Below are 19,236 nucleotides of genomic sequence, written 5' to 3'. Positions count from 1 at the left end.
TCGACACGCGTTCTATTTCTGGTCCATTTAAATTCACCGTGACAGTCTAGTTATGCCTGTATCGCAGATCTATCAATTATGTAATTACATCGTGCAAACGGCACGTTATTCTACAGGCAAAGAATTTTGAAGGAGAAACGTGATTAAGGTGTTAGCCTTCAATATTTGAAAATTTATTCGTTTTAAATTACCAGACGTTATTGCCTGATTATTCGCGCTGTAGAATTTAGACATTTTATCGACCATCACAAATCTTTTCTATTTGCTCTACAAATATTCCAAGCAGTAACTTTTAAATAAGATTGCTATATATTTAACCGAACATGAGCGAAAAATTACATAAAAGTGTGGCAGTATGAAGAGAATGTTATTTAATTTAAAAAATATATAATCTCCGTATTAGAAATTATATGTACATTCTTATGGAATATTATCACGAGGAATGTTATTTCTCTTTAAAGATATTTCCGACGAAATATATGATATTAATGTCTTTCTGCCAGTCCCTTTATGTGACGGTAATCGCTGTCCATATATCATTGGGCGCAATTTATAAAACAACCGAGTGAATTTGCTTGTTAAGTAGACTTGACAAATAATGTGGCCAGAAAATTTATCCGTCCGTTTTACATATTTCGTGTAATCTTGCGGTCAGATGACAAATATTGCCTGTCTGCTTAAATTTATTCGGCGCGTAATTTTTGATCCGTCTTCATTTCTTTTGAATTATGTTTGCGATAATGTAAACGTTACTTTTCGAGTAAGAAAAGTAAGAGAATTCCAGTCTTACTTTCTCTCTCTCTTTCTCAACGACTCCAAAAAAGTTTTTTAAAATTCCCACGATGTTCGTTTCACAAGGAGCATATTTTATAAATAACATAAATATGGTTTATCATAAATGCGATGTGAATGAACGTAAAGCAATTTTAATAAAGTTATCGAAATTAATCATTTCCATGTTTATTTAACCCGAAAAAGATGAATGACGAATCGAATGCTGGTTTGCTTACAGCCATTCACGAAATTCTATCGATCACACGCTCTGTCATCGTACTCTTACATCGTCCTCCGTTACATTGTGTACTCTATCTTTATTACGTTTACCTTTACCCTTAAGCGTAATGGGATAACGAGTTTATTGCCGAGCGGCGGGATCGAGCCGATCGCCGCACACCGCGATAATGCACGTTGCCGGCGCGGTATACACCTTATTAGGCGTATTTTATCATCTTGCGCGCTGACTTTCACGCGTTTCATGCAGAAAAACAATTATTTCGCTATCGCGCGGCCGCGACTGTTTCCTACGCTCCGTATCTCGGCCGCGCCACCGAGTTTTACGTCGGTTCGGTTTATGCCCGATAAGTCTTACCTCGATTCCCTTCCCATTTTTCCCACATCGTCTCTTCGCGCCGCGATATAGGGACAAGAACGCTAAACACCTGTGTTCACACCAACGATGCCCGGTGCCTCCTAAGTGGATGTATCTACCTACCTCGAGAAAAGAGCGAGAGACCGGGATCTCTGCGAGTCTCCCCGAGCACTAACTTGAGCGTTTATTAGCACCGAGGCCTAAATATGAACAGGTGGCCTGTACCTTGTTTGATTTCGAATTGCCGGTTGTCGATGTTAATAATTGGAAGTAGCTCGCACTGGAGGCGCGCGCGAGCGTTAATGCACCAATTAAAGAATTTCGTAGTATTTTGAATCGTTCGCGTAATTTTTAGAAAACTGATAGCGAAGCGAATCTTCTGAAAAATTTCGCGGATTGATTATCGATCAAAATCTGCCGTTATTCTTAGAAAAAAAATAGACTACACTTGTGACGTCAAAATTGACCTCTTACAAGAAATAGATACATTTTGTTCAATCGAGTAACACAATCATAAACCATCTCATCTTGCGATTCTGATTGATTTACTAATCCTCTCCAAATTCTCCGTTTTCTCGCGCGGGCGAGACGCTCGCGGTTTGCCGAATTCCCGAATAATCGTGCGCGTACGACGATGAGAATAGTCCTGGTTGCCGGCGCGGGAACGCCGACGTCGGAAGCACCGTTAAACGACGGTACTATTATTGGAGCGCGGGTGGAATTACGTTACGCTTGTCTTTTATTAGCCGACGGTCGTAGCCTCGCCTTTGCCGCTTCTCGCGCGCTTCTTCCTACTTCAGTCCGTCGCGAGGCGAGACTCCTGCGGGATGACTAAAGTCTGCCCGCTCTCTTTGGCATCGTTCCAGGACTCTCCGCCGAGAGATAGATTTTACCCATGACTCCCCCTTTCTCCTTTTCTCTATCTCTTTCCCTCTATCTCGCTCTATTCGTCTATTTCTATCTCTCTGTGCCTAAAGCTCTCCAGTCTTGGCACAACCTTGGCCAAGCAGCAGGTACTGCTGTCATTGCCACTTGGAATGGACTATCTCGGCGAAGATCTTTGTTCGACGAAATGCCTGATTTTGTCTGCTTCTGAACTTTTTCTTTGAGTATAAAATAGCCTATCTTTTATATAATTCTTATTTATACTTGCAATCAATGCAATATTTTGAGAAAAACATATTCAATTATATTCGGCTCATGATCTGACTTTCTTGTATTTTCGAAAAATTAATGTAAAGCGCGTGCCTAATTACATGTCTATATTAAAAATATTATTTTTCAATAAATCAAAAACTTTCGGAATAGGTATTAGTTAATTGATGCATTCACTGTAACGGAGATTTCGATCGTGTTTCAACGTAGATCATACGAGATTTTCATCGCCGCCAGGATAATATCAGCATCATGTAATTATCGATAACTGGAACGTTGGCTGCAATAAAGTGCAAAGTGCTCGAGAACCATGCTTTTTTCGTAGTGTTGCAAATGTTAACCGTTGCAAAGCATAGATAGAAGGAAAGATGCTAATTTTATTACATATTAACAAACATTTCAACACCAATAAGATATGAAATTAACTTTCTAAGAAAACTATACAATAATTATATTCTAGAAACTTTTATTTAGTTACATATTATAATAAAAATAAAGAAAAGAATAGGAAATTTAAAATTACTTGGACTGAGATAAAAATTCTTGAGTAAAAAATTATACAATAAGAAGTGTTTGAAGATGCATTGTACCTAATGCTTTTGTTAGTGTCATTAAACAGAGTTGTAATAAAAAATTTAATTTTTTTATTTTTATTATTGAATCATGTAACATTTAAAAGATTATGACAAGTGCAGTAAATGTATTGTTTGCCATAGCCGATATCAAATCTCTCTAAACGATACGCTTTCCTTTTTTGAAGCTTCTGTCAAACGTTTAGACCTTCAATCCTTTAATTATCGAAGCGCAAAGAGAAATCGCAAATAGTAGTAAGAATATTACTATCTACCACGCGTGTATATAGCCCTCGTGTACATATCTTATGGTCGGCACGGCGCGCGGTAGGATTTATGGCAACGGCTCGACTCGCTTACGAACGAAAATGCGAGTGGAAAGTGGTCTTTTGCCGCGCGGAACGACTCGTAAAATTCTAATCTCGCATTATCTCTTGGCAGCGTACGTTCTCCTTGCATATTTCGCGTTAACCGCATTATATCTCGCGCGGCGGCGGCGAGCACGATGGTGGCGGGTCGAGAAATCTAACGTAGGGGAAAGTACGACATAACGAATCGCGCGCACCGGGTGAACTGCTGCGGAGTCGTTCGCAGCGCGCGCCCGCGCGCCCGCTTGTCGGCATTCGGTATCGCTAGGATTTACGCTGACCTCATTCCACCGTCCTAAATACGTTGTGCAAAGTAAAACCGCGTTCGCGAGGCATAGACCACTCTAAACACGCTAGACGTGGGTCGGGAATCGGAGCGACGAGCGCAAACGCGAAGGAGTGGAACGGAGCCAGACCCGAGAGTGTCGTCGCGTCAATGATATGTACTATCGTGTTTCTTGATATGAATAAAATAAATAATAGATAATGGACCAAGCCACACGCGCGTGCCTTGCTCGATGGCATGCGAATATCTCGGTGACAACACGGATATTGTTTCAGACACGAACAATTGACACTCTATCCCTCGATAAATTGTGATAGTATTGGAATTGGATCGACTGGAATTTTAACTGTCCCTCAGATACGCTCAGATGAACATCATGAAATTTGAATCTTCTCTTTTCTATTTTTAAGTTTGCGAATTATCAAAAAAAGAGCATTTTAAATGCCAGAAATGTATTGATATACGAGAGTTGATTTTGTTAGTTCGCGTTGCGCGTTTCAGATTGACGGTTTCCACTTGAGGTAACAAAATAACCATCGAGATGTGGAATCGCGTCTCGTGGGAGTGACGCGCCACGAAGGTGTCTTTAAAATTGTCTTGTCCCGGGAGAAAGTCGCCTTTTCCATTCGCCGCTCGCCGTCTTTTCCAATTCCCGTTGATTACGCGCCGCTGAGAATTGCACAATCGGTATCGGACGATTTGCGGTTCTCGGAGAAAAGAGGGAGACATAAGAAACGGCGAATCGAAGCTGCGATGCGGATCGGAATCGGAACGGGATCGTTCAGAGTATAGATACCTGTTTTTTCTTCCCGCGTTCTCTTCCCGCCAATATCTTTTAGCCAGACGATCATCTTTGGGTCTTAACGTCGGGATGTTGCATCCTAGCAGATTAGATATGCAGGTTCAACAGGTTTAATCCGAAATTAAAAATGCGCTATCTCTGTTAATATCTCGACGTGTGTCAATTTAGAGCTCCGGCTCGGTGTTTAAGAAATGTGCTTAACATCTCTTTTTAAAACACTGTAAGATATTTTGTTTTAACGTCTCTTTGACATACAATTTTTTCCGAGAGTTTGGACCACGCAATACTTGACGATAAAGTCACGAATGTATCGCGATACCGATATCTGCGATGTTTCGTAATGAATCGGCTTAATTAAAATGGAGATTGCTAAGTGAAGACCTCGTCAAATGTCTATCTTTATCCGAGTGACTTCACATTCAACAGATTAGGAATGTATTCGCTTCAATGATACGGCTGATGAACCGAACTAAGATTTCTGCGTTCCACCTCAACGTCGCACACGGAATTTCGTATTTGGCGAGGACTGTCTTCGAGAGTCATCGAGGCGTTCCGCACGATCGACAGGACGATTTCTGAGATCTGCCCCGTAGCTTTTCGCTTCAGCGACTCTCGAGACTATAGCTATGCCGAATAATTGAATTGAGAACTGCAGCATCAGTCACAAGAGATTCAGTGCAATCCGCTGTTATGTAATTAAAATGGAAATGCTTAGGGCAATACATATATCGAGTAAAACTTACTAAAAAAAAAAAACAATTAATTTTTAACGAAATTTAGTATTTCCTCTTATACGTAACGCACTCTTCACACTCTTTAATTTTGAAATCTGATTTCTAAATAGAAACTTCCATTTAGGAACGCCAGTGTTTTAACCGCAAATGTTTTAGAATAATTAATGTCCCAATTAAAACTAGAATACTCGAATAATCTGTGTCATATCTCTTAAGTATAATTAAATGACTGGTAAAATAATATTATTGACTTTCATGGCTCAGAAAGGATGTATGAATATTAACAAAAGACAGGCTTGTTAATTATTCTATATTACGATAATTTTATACAATATTCATACTATTTCGCATAAAGCGGTATCATTAAGCGTGAAAAAGTATCAACGGTTATTCAATGGTTTCAAGATACCAGCGTGCGTCGTATGACACTATCATTTTATTATGTAACGAAAGAGCATTTACGAGAGTTACTATCTCGTTAATTATCGTAAAATACATTCATTGCATGTCAGAGAATATTTACGACTCTCTCAAACCCTGATGATACAAAATGTCGTAAAGTTGATTGGCATGAAAGACTCGTCCGCATTCGCGCTTTTCGAAGAAGCTACGACATTATTTTATAAGCTATGCCATTAAACGTGACGTAGCCCGTGACTGATAAGTGGGTGGGTGGACCCAATAATCGCGACGGCTTGATGAAAGCGTCGGATTAATTAACGCCGGAGATACTGTGCCGGATGTTTAGACGTTTAGGGCTTTGATTGCGAACCGGCGCGCTCGCTTCTCGTATAAATTCCAAGAATAGGATTAGCACACGCTTCGGATTCTCACACCCGGCAAGCGTCCGATCGCACGATCCACGTTTGAGACTTGTAATTAGCGAAACAACATTTTTATCGTCGTTATTTATTGCGTTTCTCGATGCTTCCTCAAATTGTAATTTCATTTTTGTGAGAAGTATATATATTATTCTTGATTCCATCAGCGTTTTGAACATTCCGAAAAAAAAAAAATTCCGATCTCCAACGATCTCCGTTTCCTCAACGATAGCGGATTCCCGCGGGCGGTCGGATTTCGCCTACCAGACTATCAGAAACGCGCGACACGAAGTGCGACATTGCACTTGCATAACTTCGATCGTTTGGTTCCGCGTTTCCACACCACACGTCGCGAGGGAAGACGGCGCGATTCGAGAACAGCCGCAATTCACACGTGAGGCTCTTTAACGCGTTGCTTCAACTCTTTTCATTGAAATTCTTTAGCAGATCTGCGTACTAATGCCGGGCGTGTATACGGTATGCAAACAGTGAGATGGAAGCGGCGAAGTGGCTGGAAAACTTTAAATTGTCTTGCGTGAAGGAACTCCGCGAGAAGATTTTTAATTGTCAGGAGAGCTCTTTACATAAACGTAAAGTTCCTTATATATACAACTGTATGTTTCGTGGAGATTCTTTAAAAAAACTTAAAAACTGTGTGTTTTTATTGCAAAATTGCCTTCTCTGGAAGAAGATTCTCAATATGATTCTGTACAAATTGGAGATTACAGAATCGAGAGTAGTTTTTATTTTTGATAAAAACTTTTACCATCGAGGATTGTTTTCAAGAATAAATGTTTCAAATATTCATTCAATTTAAATTATCTCTTCACAGACCAGTGATGCATACATTTTTTAACGAATCGTATTTGGTGTGATTGAACACGAACTGATTGAACTATCAGATATAACAAATATTTTTTTTACATAAAAAATTAAAAATAGTAATTTTTTTAAAGTAATTTTCTAATAATTATGAAATATTATTTTCAATGAAATTAATTTCATTACAAAATCATGGATATTTATATATTATTTATCTGACGATCCTAACTGTCTCATTTAAACTTACGATAATCTGAGATAAAGCGATTTAAAAAATGATCTAAAGCGATAAAAAATGACCTAAAATCTATGAACTCTTTGAAAGAGCATCTGTCACATATCTTTGCCCTATAGCCTAACCTAGGCCAATATCTTTCGCTCAATTGCCAGAGACGTTCGGTCGTTTACCTCGTCTGCGGCGCCGTTTCCTCCGGACAGAACGTTGCACCGCCCTGCGTCTAATTTTCATCTTTTTTCCCCCCTTTGTCCCCGCCTCTCGTCGGACTTGCTTAGAAGGAGGCGCTGACGACCGTCACGGAAATAGAAAGCGACACTCAGACCCGATGTCGTCGACAAGTTCGCCCGTGTTGAAGCCAGTCTTTAGACACCTCTCCCGAGATCCGTTTACTCGACGACGCCGGCGACGACCCAGTCACAGAATTAGGCGACCCTCGTCGTCGATCGGGGGAAGCCGGGACACGATCGTTAATTCTGAAGATAGCTTTGGCCAGGCTTATAGAGACTTTTGTTTCCATCACCGCTGCACCGGCCGGCTCGCGTCAATGCATGTATTTATACATATACGGCACGGCGCGGCGACACTCGTCAGAGATTTGTCATGCCCTACCGCATGCACGTTTTCATTCAATCTTTCTCGCTCCTTTCGCAGATAGGATGCAGCTTGAGCGAGAGAAGAATCGCGCAACGCATTATGTTTGCATAAATAGTCGTATTTCTCACGACAACATTACAATCACATGCACGCATGAGCGATAACACGAGTCAAGATCGGAAGTCATAATTAGTTTGTGTCGCACATACGGGACCTCGGCATTTATCGAGACACCGAGATTCCTGGAGACTGTTTAATGCGTACTAATAGACGAGTGTTCGTTGCTAATTTGATGCTGGATTTTATTTTAACGTCGAGATAAGAATCACGATGTTACAGGGCGTAATACGCCGTGTAATTAACGAGCGCGAAACGACGCGCGCTAATTATCCAGCACTATTCCAGTCTCCCCGATCGTTTGACGAACGACCCTTTAATAATGCGGTTCGCGCTTTCACGAGGTAGGCGACTGCTCGCGATCTTTCTCTTTAAATTGCGGAATGTTTCCGTGCGGTCACTCGTCACTCAACATAAATCTTCGAGACGCGAGTTCGATCACCTTAGGCATCTGGCCGAGAGACGTCAAGGCACTTGCTAATTACGAAAAATTCCTTTTTCTCTCCCTCCCTCTATCTCTCTCCGGTGACGAAAATGTCGTCGAAAGCCAGTCTTGAATATCGCGAAGTTTAATATTATCGAACGTGTAAAATAGACGACTATTATAGTCATCCCTTTCTACGAGTGACAAGTTTACGAGAATGCACAAGACGATGAATAGCGTATTGTATCCGTATAATACAATTCATGTCCATCAATATCGTACATGCCTATGATATCATTCTCTATAATTTCCGTGATTTAATTATATTCTTGTGTCCATCGATAATATGAATACATTTTTCATTATAAATATTTTTTGCTTCGGCAAATAGCTAGTAATATAAGTCAATGATAAGAATATATTGACGTATGCTAATTTTTATGCTTTGATTAATTCGACTATGATGACACAAAATTTGATTTTTTTCTTTACGGAAGTTAAGGAAAGATATGACCACGGAAAAGATGTGACTAATGTCAATGTCATTTGCACTTATACAAAAGATCCAGATTTAAATATGAATCTATACGTGATATCTCTAACATATCATGAAAAAGATAAGTTAAGATTCGCGGATTGATGAAGGTCTTTTTCGAATCTGTTACAGATCTTTGGAGATTTTCCATCAGCATGGAAAAACCCATTCCGAGCTTCTGAAAGCCCAACGCAACGCCGGTGGCTGCGGATTAGGGGGACCTCTGAGATATCCAAATTCCATTATCTTGTGGCTGCGCTGCAATAAGGTATGCTCGACGTGCGTGACCGCGTTCTTTCGATAGATTAAACTTCGATACGTCAGCGATCGATATCACTCTACCACTGTCACAGACAGACCGTATGATGTATTACCAAAATAACGACGGAACTACGCCTCCTGTTTGAACTTACCATCGTGTTTCCCAGACCATTACTTCTCGCAATTTGTCTCTGTCAGTATATTTTATTGCTTCTCGATTCGTCTTGCCTTTGAGTATAAATTTCATGACGAGCGTTTAGACAAAATAACCGTAGAAACTAGTGAATAACAAAACGAGAGATTAACGTATACTGATTTTCGTGCATAATTTTAAGGTGACATAAAAATATAGACCTATTTTCTTTATGGATTTATGAAATAGATTAAAGTAAATGAAATTTACATTTGATTCTTCCATAAACTTTTCGTGTACAACTTCCCGTTGAATGTCGTTCGAAATCTATAATCATTTCTATTTAATTATTGCCTAAAGCGACTTTTAGTATATCAATCGTAAAACATCCTTCTTTTTTACGAGGATCTTTTACGCAAAATGTTCTGCTGATTTTTATAAGGTCGAACTTTAAAACCGTATTATCAGTCTAATAAAAATAGGTGTACAATTCTATTCGTGTGTAATATAATCTTGTTATCAGTATCCTCAGATTCTTGCTATCTTCGGATTAATATTATCTTTGTAATTAAGAATCTACCGTTTGCTGAAAATTTGAAATGTTTGCGCAAGAATTTCTGATTTTTTTTTTACGTGACAAGAATTAATATAATGAATAAATCTTCGGCTCGATCGTTGATTTAAGTAAAAAAAAAGGTATTCGCGTAATCACTGTTGATCATAAAACGCTATCACGTCGTGCGTAGTTAAAGTTTATTGTGCTCGGTGCACCACGGGGTTCGCTTTATCGATGTCTTAAAAGCATCCCGCTAATCGACGGCGCCCATATTCAGCGCATTGTGATAAATGTTTTATTTTTACGGGTGCGATAGAAAAATTCGAAGGACAGGAATTATCGCCGTTTACGACGGAAACGCGCGGGAGCGTCAACATATTAATTTGTTGGGGGGGGGGGGGATTGCATTCGACGCGACTCATTTTATCTGATTCGTCGCCGTCAACTTGTTCTCGCAAGCTGTTTCGGGTTAACTCAGGACGAGGCCGGCCGGGGTATCGCCCGTCCGTTTTCGAGTCTGGAACTTGACTGAGGAATAACTGTATCGTCGCTCTCAGCAGCGCCGCTCGTTTTCCTTGATAAACGATAAAGTTTATCGCCTTCGAACGCGGCCCGGTCTGGTTTATCGTCGCCTCCGATAGGTCAGGATAATCGATGGTGCCGCTTTCAGCGCCGCAGATACTTCGTTCCCGCCTACTCTTTCGAAAGAAATCGCTATCCAAGGCTTCTCATGACAGAGATCACAGAAAATATCGCTCGGCTAAACTAATCCGAGCTCTGAGGATGAGGAAGGAATGTTTAGTCAAAAATAAAATAAGAATCGGTCAATAACGACCATTATTTCTAATATGATTGTAGCAAACGCATAGGTAAAAAAAACAGAAGATAAAAATTATATGTAGAAAGTAGGTAAATTATACGCAAACGTTTCTATTAATTTCGTGCAATATACTTTTTTTCGCGTTGTATCTATTTATTCTGACTGCCTCTCGGAATTACAGTCTTCTCAACCGGTGTCACAGTTTCGCAACGAGATGTTAAATCATGCGTGCTTTGAATGAACAACATTTCGTGAAACTACAGCTGGCTAATTACGAGACGATGATGTTGATTGCACGGCGTGCAAATTTATTGGATCTAATATGTAATCAGCGGCGAATTCGGATAAAAACGGATAGAAACTTTGATTCTAGGCTACGCGGTGTTACCTCAACGGAAATATTCACTGAAGTAGTGGCTTTAAAAGCGGCAGAGCGGAAGTGTCGACCGGCAGCTACTGTCACGGCAGAACTGTCATTTCTCCAATAGCACTTTCCGCATTATTAATTTATCCGCGGTTCTGCTACGCCGACTCGCTCATAAATAGGAAAGCAAATTAGGAAATACTTTCTGGACAATAAATACCTCAGAATTGATTGCAACTGTGCGAGATATCTCATTTTGACAGTTGCCAGATCGGTTGCTTTGATAGAAATTCACGCTCCATAGAAACATAATAAAAATATAAATATATACTATACTATACTTATATATGTGATGTATATTGAGATTTTTATCAATTAGCACTTTCTGTGATTAATAATATCTCAAAAATATTCCCTCGACTTATGTAACAAGAAAATCTTGACGTAATTGCACATCTATCCTCTCACGGTCAAATTCGATTTTTTTTTTACGTAATCTAGAAGACACGAGAGATGCATACGACGTCGTTCCACAGTTAAACTACCGAATTTATGGAGATTTACGCCACACGTTTAGTCTTTAATTAAGTCACGAATCGATTAACCTTCGTCTGACGTTCGCGCGAGACTCGCTGTCGTAAAAGTAAAAGCACAGCGAAGCCGATGTATGCTAATACGCGGCCGTTTCAGGCGGCGATGTCAAAAATCGCGAGGCCGTCTGACACAAATACCGCCGTCCGCTCGAAACCACCGGTATCCTAAATACCGCGAAACGATCGGTGCCCAGCACGATTTCGAAATCGGAAGTCGATCCCTCGGCAACCTTGCCTGTGCCGGTGCCCGTACTAACGGGCCATTCGAGAATTTCTTTAGCCTTACGTTACCGCAGATCTGTGGTCTAAGACTTTCCCCGAGAGCAGACGGCGTTAAGTAACGGCGAGTTCTCGAGTAAGGTTCCGTTCACACCATATTTCTCAATCAGGTGGACTATGCCGTATTGTAACGTACTCGGGAATGAATGAGCGTTATACTATATTTCGCGGTATATATTCTGGTCACTTCAAACCATCGCATGCGATTTCATCATGCTCTTACCATTTGTGGACGATAATAATGATAGACATCTATATACATTTGATAAAATATACAATTTAAAATCGGTTTTGTCTAGTAACTTCCTAATCTTTATTCTTGACTTTGATTTACCTAATTTTCAACGTTGTGTTGGAAGTTCTTAAAAAAGTCTAAGTCTCTGAAATCTTTTAATTTTCATAGAAAACTACTTTAATTTAAATTTAAATAAAATAATGAATATTAGTTTAAAAGATCTATTAGACAAATTATATGATATGTTCAACAAATATGTTTATTAATTAATATAAGTAAATCTCGCCTAGAGAGAATTTCTGTAAATTGAAAGTAACTAATATACAAGCGAAATCTAAAGAATGTACTACTATGGTTAAAATTATAGCTGATGACGTCACTTTTACAATGACATACTTTCTATGATCCATTGAAGGAAAAGAGAGAAAGAGAGAGATAGAGATAATAGTGTAAGAAAGGCTTAATGCTCGTACGTCATCGTTTATGCATGGATCACTGACTGCGTTTCGCGAGCAGCCGCACTGGAATGCCAGATTTTTCTGCCGTATTGCAAATACCTCCCTCCTCGCTACCTTTCCATCGATCCTTTGCAACCACTTGCACATACGTGAGCGCACGTACGAACGCATACAGTATCGCGCGGACGAACTTCCGCGCACCTTTTCTATTGCAATGGGCGCTGGAGAGTGAGAGGCGATACGATTTGCTTTTCCCGTTATCGGTTGCAACTGCCACCTTTGATAAAGTGGACCGATTAAGTTCTCTCGCGTGATCGAGGATCTCGGTGCCTGGACTAGTTACAATGTTGCGAAACAATGAGTGATTCTGGACGGTAACCGTAGAGATATGCGTAAAGGTAAAATGAACGTATAAACATGAATAGGAGCGAGTGAAAAATGAGATGAGATATAAATAAGAATAGTAATTAGAGTCATTGGTGAAATTATATTGAAATAAATCCGGAGAAACGATATTGTTTCTTGGCAGATTCCCTTGCGTCAAAATTATCGGCAATACAGCTAAAACCGCACGTTGTCGTCGACAGTTATGTCGACACAAACCATTAATGAATTCTTTATTATTTCCACGCCATATATCTACGACGTACCTAAATAGCCCTATGCCAAAATGATCTGCGTCTTGAATCACCGGTTATAATTTAGGAACCGCGACGGTAGTCGTGTCACCCGGTCATTATGTCTCGATTTCCGTCATTGCGGTCGTCTCCCGTTTTATTAATAAATATCTCTCGTGCTTCACGTGTCCCATTTTACGTTCGCGATAAATTCCGCTTCCGCTTCCGTTAGATAACTATTTTACACTGTTTAATGAGCCGAAATGAGTCGAGTTCTATAATAAAAATATGAGGAATTTCACTCACATGATACACGTCGTCGAGAGTCGTGCGAAATTTACGAATGCCAGCGAAGAAATTGTCACGTGCCGTCTCTCCCGTTACGTTTGTATATAGATCGTCGGTCGATAAAAGTTCACATCCATCAATACGATTGTCACAGTAATATAACGTTAGCAATATGTGTCCATCTGTGTGCGTATGTGGATCGCAACAAAAAATTACTTGGTTATTCTAGAGTTCAAGATTAAGAAGCCAAATAAAATTAAATGCAAATGAGATTAATAAAATTATATTAGCTTCATTAACATTGCGCGGGGACACCATGGACCTTTTAAGGCACAGTCAATTTTTCATATTTTACAGTTTTCTCCTGACGTTTCAACACTTAAAAAAAAAATTGCAATAGTTTCGGAATATGTAAGTATATAGAAATCACACTTTTTGAAACCTTAAAGACACGATACTGAATTTTTATAGATTTTTTGTAACACATCAGAAACGCTTTCAAAAACCCTTTAGACTTAAAGGGTGTCCGGGTGCTCCAAAACACGATGTCTAGATTAAGGAAATACAAATCCAGATTAAGGAAATGAGTACGGACAAACACGAATAAATATTTTATTTCAAGTACAAACGGCGTTGATTGAAATGGTCTTATATTTTTTTAATCTGTTATATATCTCTTTTATCATCCGCACACTTTTGCAAATTTCACTTTTGCATTTTAAATATTTTTCTTATAAATGCACAATCAGATACATCATTGCGCGATATTGTGAGAAATCGCATTTCTTAACATTCGTATTTTGCTGCGAATATTTCGTTGCTCCGTCTCTTTTTCTATCGAGATATCCGCGCGCGTTTCCGTCTCGGAAACGAGAGTTTCCTGTTCGCGAAGAGGAAGAAGAGAAGCAAAAGGAGAAGCTAAATTTTACGAGGGCACGAAAATTCTCGAGTGTGGAACGAGTCGCGAAAGAGAGTCGGAAGTGGACGAGAGAAGCGACATTTGTAACATCTAATTTGTGGAACGAATACTAATTATTACGATGTGGCACGAGTGCGTTTAAATTTGCGTAATCACACGCAGTTCGATCCATCATGTATCTCTTATATATTCCGAAATTGCCGGATGCGTGTGTCTTGGTGGCACTTTGTTAAAGATGGAGTAGGATTTGTGACAACAGCATAAATCTGTTGTGAGATACACGATCACGTTGGCTGCGTAGATCGATTTTTTGTCATCCACCGCGGTTAGTGCTGTCATGATGGAGGTATCCATTCTGGACCCAACCGTTAACTTAGAATAGATATAAGCCTGGCGTGGAGTCGTTAACGCAGCAATTTCGTTTTACAAGTCGTTAAGGCTAACGAGACCGTTCGGCGATTTTTCGTCGAGAGCCGCGATGCCTGCGATACTCGACGAGGTGCCGCATTTCGTCCGCATTGCGGATGCGAAAGCGCGGGTTCATGAAAAATCCCGGTGACGACAAGCACTGCTTTACGATCGCTCGGGCCGTGTTAAATTCCGCCGACTGCCAAGACGGGGCTATCGCGAAAATTGCCCCGGGAAAGTCGATGCGGTTAGTAGGTATATATCGTCGCGAGCGGACTTTATACGGGACGATTTTTCTAGGCACGCAGATGAATCGGCTGGCAACGAGAGCTTCGCTCGTGAATTAAGATATTTGCAGCACGATGGATTAGCCGTCTAATTATTATGCGGCACGTGTGTGCAAATAAGTGATAATATTTGCGATGCACACTCTGCTATTTTAGCTCGAAAACTTCTTCGAGAATTATCAAGAAAAACATATACAAGTATAGATATATATTTATATACCTACTTTATATTTATCATTTTTAATCGTTTCAATGCTTTTTGAACATGACAGTTTTTGCATAATTCAACTCAAGCGTACACAAATAAGGGGATTTTTATCTCGCAATATATCTCGACGATTAGTTTACAATTCATCATTTTAATTATGTGCTTATTTTTGCATTATTTGTATTAATCGTCGCTATTTTAGCGACAGAAAAACATGTTTGTCACAAGGAACGTAAATATGTCGAGAAAATTTAAAGCCAATGATTTTCTAAATGCACGTAACGTGATTATTAGCTTTCAAGAATGGTTCTAATTATTATTTGTGCACCTCGACTATTTGTTCGCGAAATTATTTATGCATATTGGTGTTTTTGCATCGAGTTCTCATCCAGTAATTCGTTCGGTTCCTTTCCGCGTGGGAAGTTCGAAGTGTGCAATACTATAAGCATGTTTGCAATACTGTAAGCATATGCACTTCCGTCTGTCTAAACAACGTCACGCGTGATCTTTATTCAATATAATTTAACATTATAAATATGTAACTACAAAACGCAAAAAGTTACACTTTGGTATTGCAAATACGTGTGTTTTTACATTCATTTAGCATTGAATCATTTGAAGAAAAACATATTTTTTTTCCAATAGAAGCTTCTATATTGAATCCATGATGTGCATGATTTTTTTCCGAGAAAAAGAGATCCTTATATTGAAGAATTTATTATACTTTCGCTACGCGTGTATTTTATGTAAAATAATTTAAAAACTATTATATTTAGCATATTAATATTAATAGCATTTTAATAAATAATTTAACATTTGTAATAAACTCTAAAAATTCCTCTCTTTAGCAATCGCAAAATGAATGGTGCATTTAGAACTTAAAAGATCCTGTTCTGCGTTTCGTAAAATATTATGGAGATGTAACTTCGTTTACGCAAGTTACGTTCCAGATCCTACAAGCTGTATTTTATGACTTATCGTCCACGCAGACGCGATTAAATTATGCAAATTCTATGGACAGAATTAAACTGTACCTTCCAGATAGGGGCGTCATAAAATAGCAATTGCAGCGCCGTTGCATATATCCAACATCGTTTAACCGTTTAGATTATTATTTCCTTCTTTTAAACTATACTTATTTAGAAACTAACAAGTTTTATATATATATATATATATAGCGTATGCTCCATTCAGAAAGGACAGAGTTATTAAAATGTTAAATAAATTCAATGATTTCACAAATATTCAAAGATTTAATGCCTGTAATACAATTAATATAAATATTGCGTTTTAATTTAGTATTTATTATTAAATACTATTGATTATTAATACTCAATAATCAATAGTGTTGAAAAGGTAGAAAAAAAAATGACTTTACATTATACCGAACACAGTACGTTAAACTATCGCAACGACAGGTCTTTCATTATCATTGTTAATGGAAACCGTCGCGTGATTTACAGCATTAAGGAATACAAGTCAAAACACATGATTTATAAAACGTTCGCGAACCTTGAAAAAAATCATCTTTTTATGGATAATCGCCTTATCGGCAGATACGATCGACGTGAGGTGAGCGTACGTTGAAAAATAACATCCGAGACGGCCGAAGGCGTCGTGCGCGACGAGCGTAAAATTCGTCTGACTCGAGTCGGTTCGTATAGCTACTTTCTACGGCCCCTTACTAGCTCGAGTTATCCACCTCGGTACGTAGCCTCGCGTGCGTACGTGTGCGCATGCATTCCCCGGTCTCGCGTTACGCGCCCGTACGTACGCCGAGGGCGGTCTCTCGTAGTAGAGTGCACCGGCCGTGTTATTTTTATGAATGACTCGCCGGCAACGTAATCCCGCGCGTGCAACTATACGACGACGTATGCAGCCTCATCGACGCGCATCCGCGTCGCTCGGCGCTCGATAGAAAGTTGAATGAATCGCGCGACCTCAACCGCGTTCAGCGATTCCGTTCTCGGCGCTACTGGAGCTGGAAAGATCGTCTGAAAGTAACGCTTCGTAGAATATCGATCTGTAATAGAGATCTCTGAACTTACGAACCTCCTCTTTTAGTATTTTAAGAACCTTCTCTTTGCTGCTTCAACAAACGTTTAACATACAAGTGAGATCAGATATAAAATCTTTAATTTCTTAATAAAAATGTTTTTATATTTTAATTATATATTACTTATGTGATATAAAATTTTATAAAGTTACGTAGAAATTATTGATAAATAATCGAAATACTCTGAGGAATCTATTTGAAGAAGATAAAAATGTAGTAATTTTGATAATTATCGATATAATAAAAGATTAACTTTGATATATATGTATGACACGTACAGATTATCATAATTTAAAATATGTTAGTGTGATAAAAATTAGATGCAGTGAAGCTTATCGAATGTGTATTTATTTCGGTGGAACGTTCCAAGAAGAGATAGACGATCGATTCTCTGCGGCTATCGACTGACAAGACTAGCTCAGTCCTTCGTGATGTTTGTTGTCCCAGGTTACACAGACCGGCGCGATAAAATCCATTTACGTTATATCACGTTATGTAATGTAATATCTCACATGAGATGCTTCCGGAATTTTGTGGTTTCCAAGAGATGGAATTATCGCGCGAAAAATATATAACATATCGATATCTTGGGAGATTCTGTTTTCTGCTGAAAAGATTGGCAATAATACAATTTCGTTCACAAATTTATCACGATATTTCTACGATTTCGTTCGAATTGAATATGTTTCGCTTTATCAGTTAGAAGAATTTAAAGACCTTGTGGTGACCAGTGAGCTTTTTGTATCGATTTTCTTTATCGAAATTTGCATCACATCTCGATATTTGAGGACAGACAGTATTATCGAGTCTTATAAAGAATCGTATATGTGAAACGTGAAACATTCGTTAAACATGCTCCATTTCGTGTAGTGCAATACATTGCACAATAAAGAATTTATGGGCTTTATGCGAATTGTAGAACCCGTGTCAAATTATATCTTCTCGAGAAATGCCATACGTGCTCATCCATACCACGTCTGTATAAGGAAGATCATTTCGCGTGTCCAGGCGAGAAGAATGAGGAGAAAGGCGCGCTTCCTGTTATCCAGAGGACGCACCGCGATGGGAAAAGGGTCATCGAATGGCCCTGAGTTCGGGGTCATCCGTCTCGGAGGATGTCTGGACGTTAATTAAAATGTGCCGCGCATCTGGCCGAGTGCTGTTTCTTTCTTCCATTCCCTTCCCCCCATTCCCCCCTCCACCCTTTCGTCTTCTTCCCCGGTCTTATCCTCCGTGTTGCAATTTCTTCTTGCGCGGTGTATGCGTGCGATCGGCCTGCGACTTTTAAAGCGCCCGGGGAGTGTCACTTGGACGGCAGCTGCTAGGTCGTCTATGTGCGAGGAGCTTACGCGACCCGAGGATGTGTCGTCATTTCCTGCCACCGACCGACCGACCGACCACCGACCGACTGGCCAGACGGCTTCGGAGTACGGCGGCGAATACGTTTGCGCCTTCCTGTATGATATAGCCGATAGTCGTACTGTGTCTCGCAAAAACGGTGACGTGTCCCGCCGATATGTGTCGTACATCGCGACGAAAAGAGAAGACGGTCGATCGGCCTTGATGTGGATGATTAAACGATTTTACATTTTTATCGAGATGAAATATAGAAATTGGAGACGAAATAAGAATATAAAGTATACGACGGGTATGTTATTTAAAATGGACAAAAGGAAAGTTATTGTATATAATGGCAAATATATTTGGTATCGCTTATCGGACCTAATAAATGGATATAGCATTATATACATAAATAGAGCATATTTTGTTTTCAAATGCGGAAATAAGATTCGTTTACGCAAATTGACTTAAATGTCATCCAATATCTTTTATTGCTGACAATAAAGTGTAGGTATATAGGTAAAGACTTATTCTCGGTTCAGTAGCAAAGAAAGGCGAAGGTTATCCAGTAAAACG

At 39.5% G+C, this 19,236-nt stretch overlaps 1 protein-coding gene across 2 annotated transcripts in view; it reads left to right on the top strand.

Moving 5' to 3' along the window:
- Positions 1-19,236, top strand: part of LOC139823437 (tRNA dimethylallyltransferase) — a 70,149-nt gene that overhangs the window by 28,516 nt on the left and 22,397 nt on the right. For both annotated transcript variants that reach the window (XM_071795994.1, XM_071795993.1), the window contains exon 4: positions 8,970-9,105. In XM_071795994.1, the coding sequence (XP_071652095.1) occupies positions 8,970-9,105 (136 nt within the window). The remainder of the gene's footprint in view (positions 1-8,969; positions 9,106-19,236) is intronic.

This window comes from Temnothorax longispinosus, chromosome 12 (genome assembly GCF_030848805.1).
Source record: "Temnothorax longispinosus isolate EJ_2023e chromosome 12, Tlon_JGU_v1, whole genome shotgun sequence".
In the NCBI taxonomy this organism is placed as follows: Eukaryota; Metazoa; Arthropoda; class Insecta; order Hymenoptera; family Formicidae; genus Temnothorax; species Temnothorax longispinosus.
The sequence above is the reverse complement of the archived record's forward strand: the minus strand, read 5'-3'. Positions and strand labels throughout refer to the sequence as shown.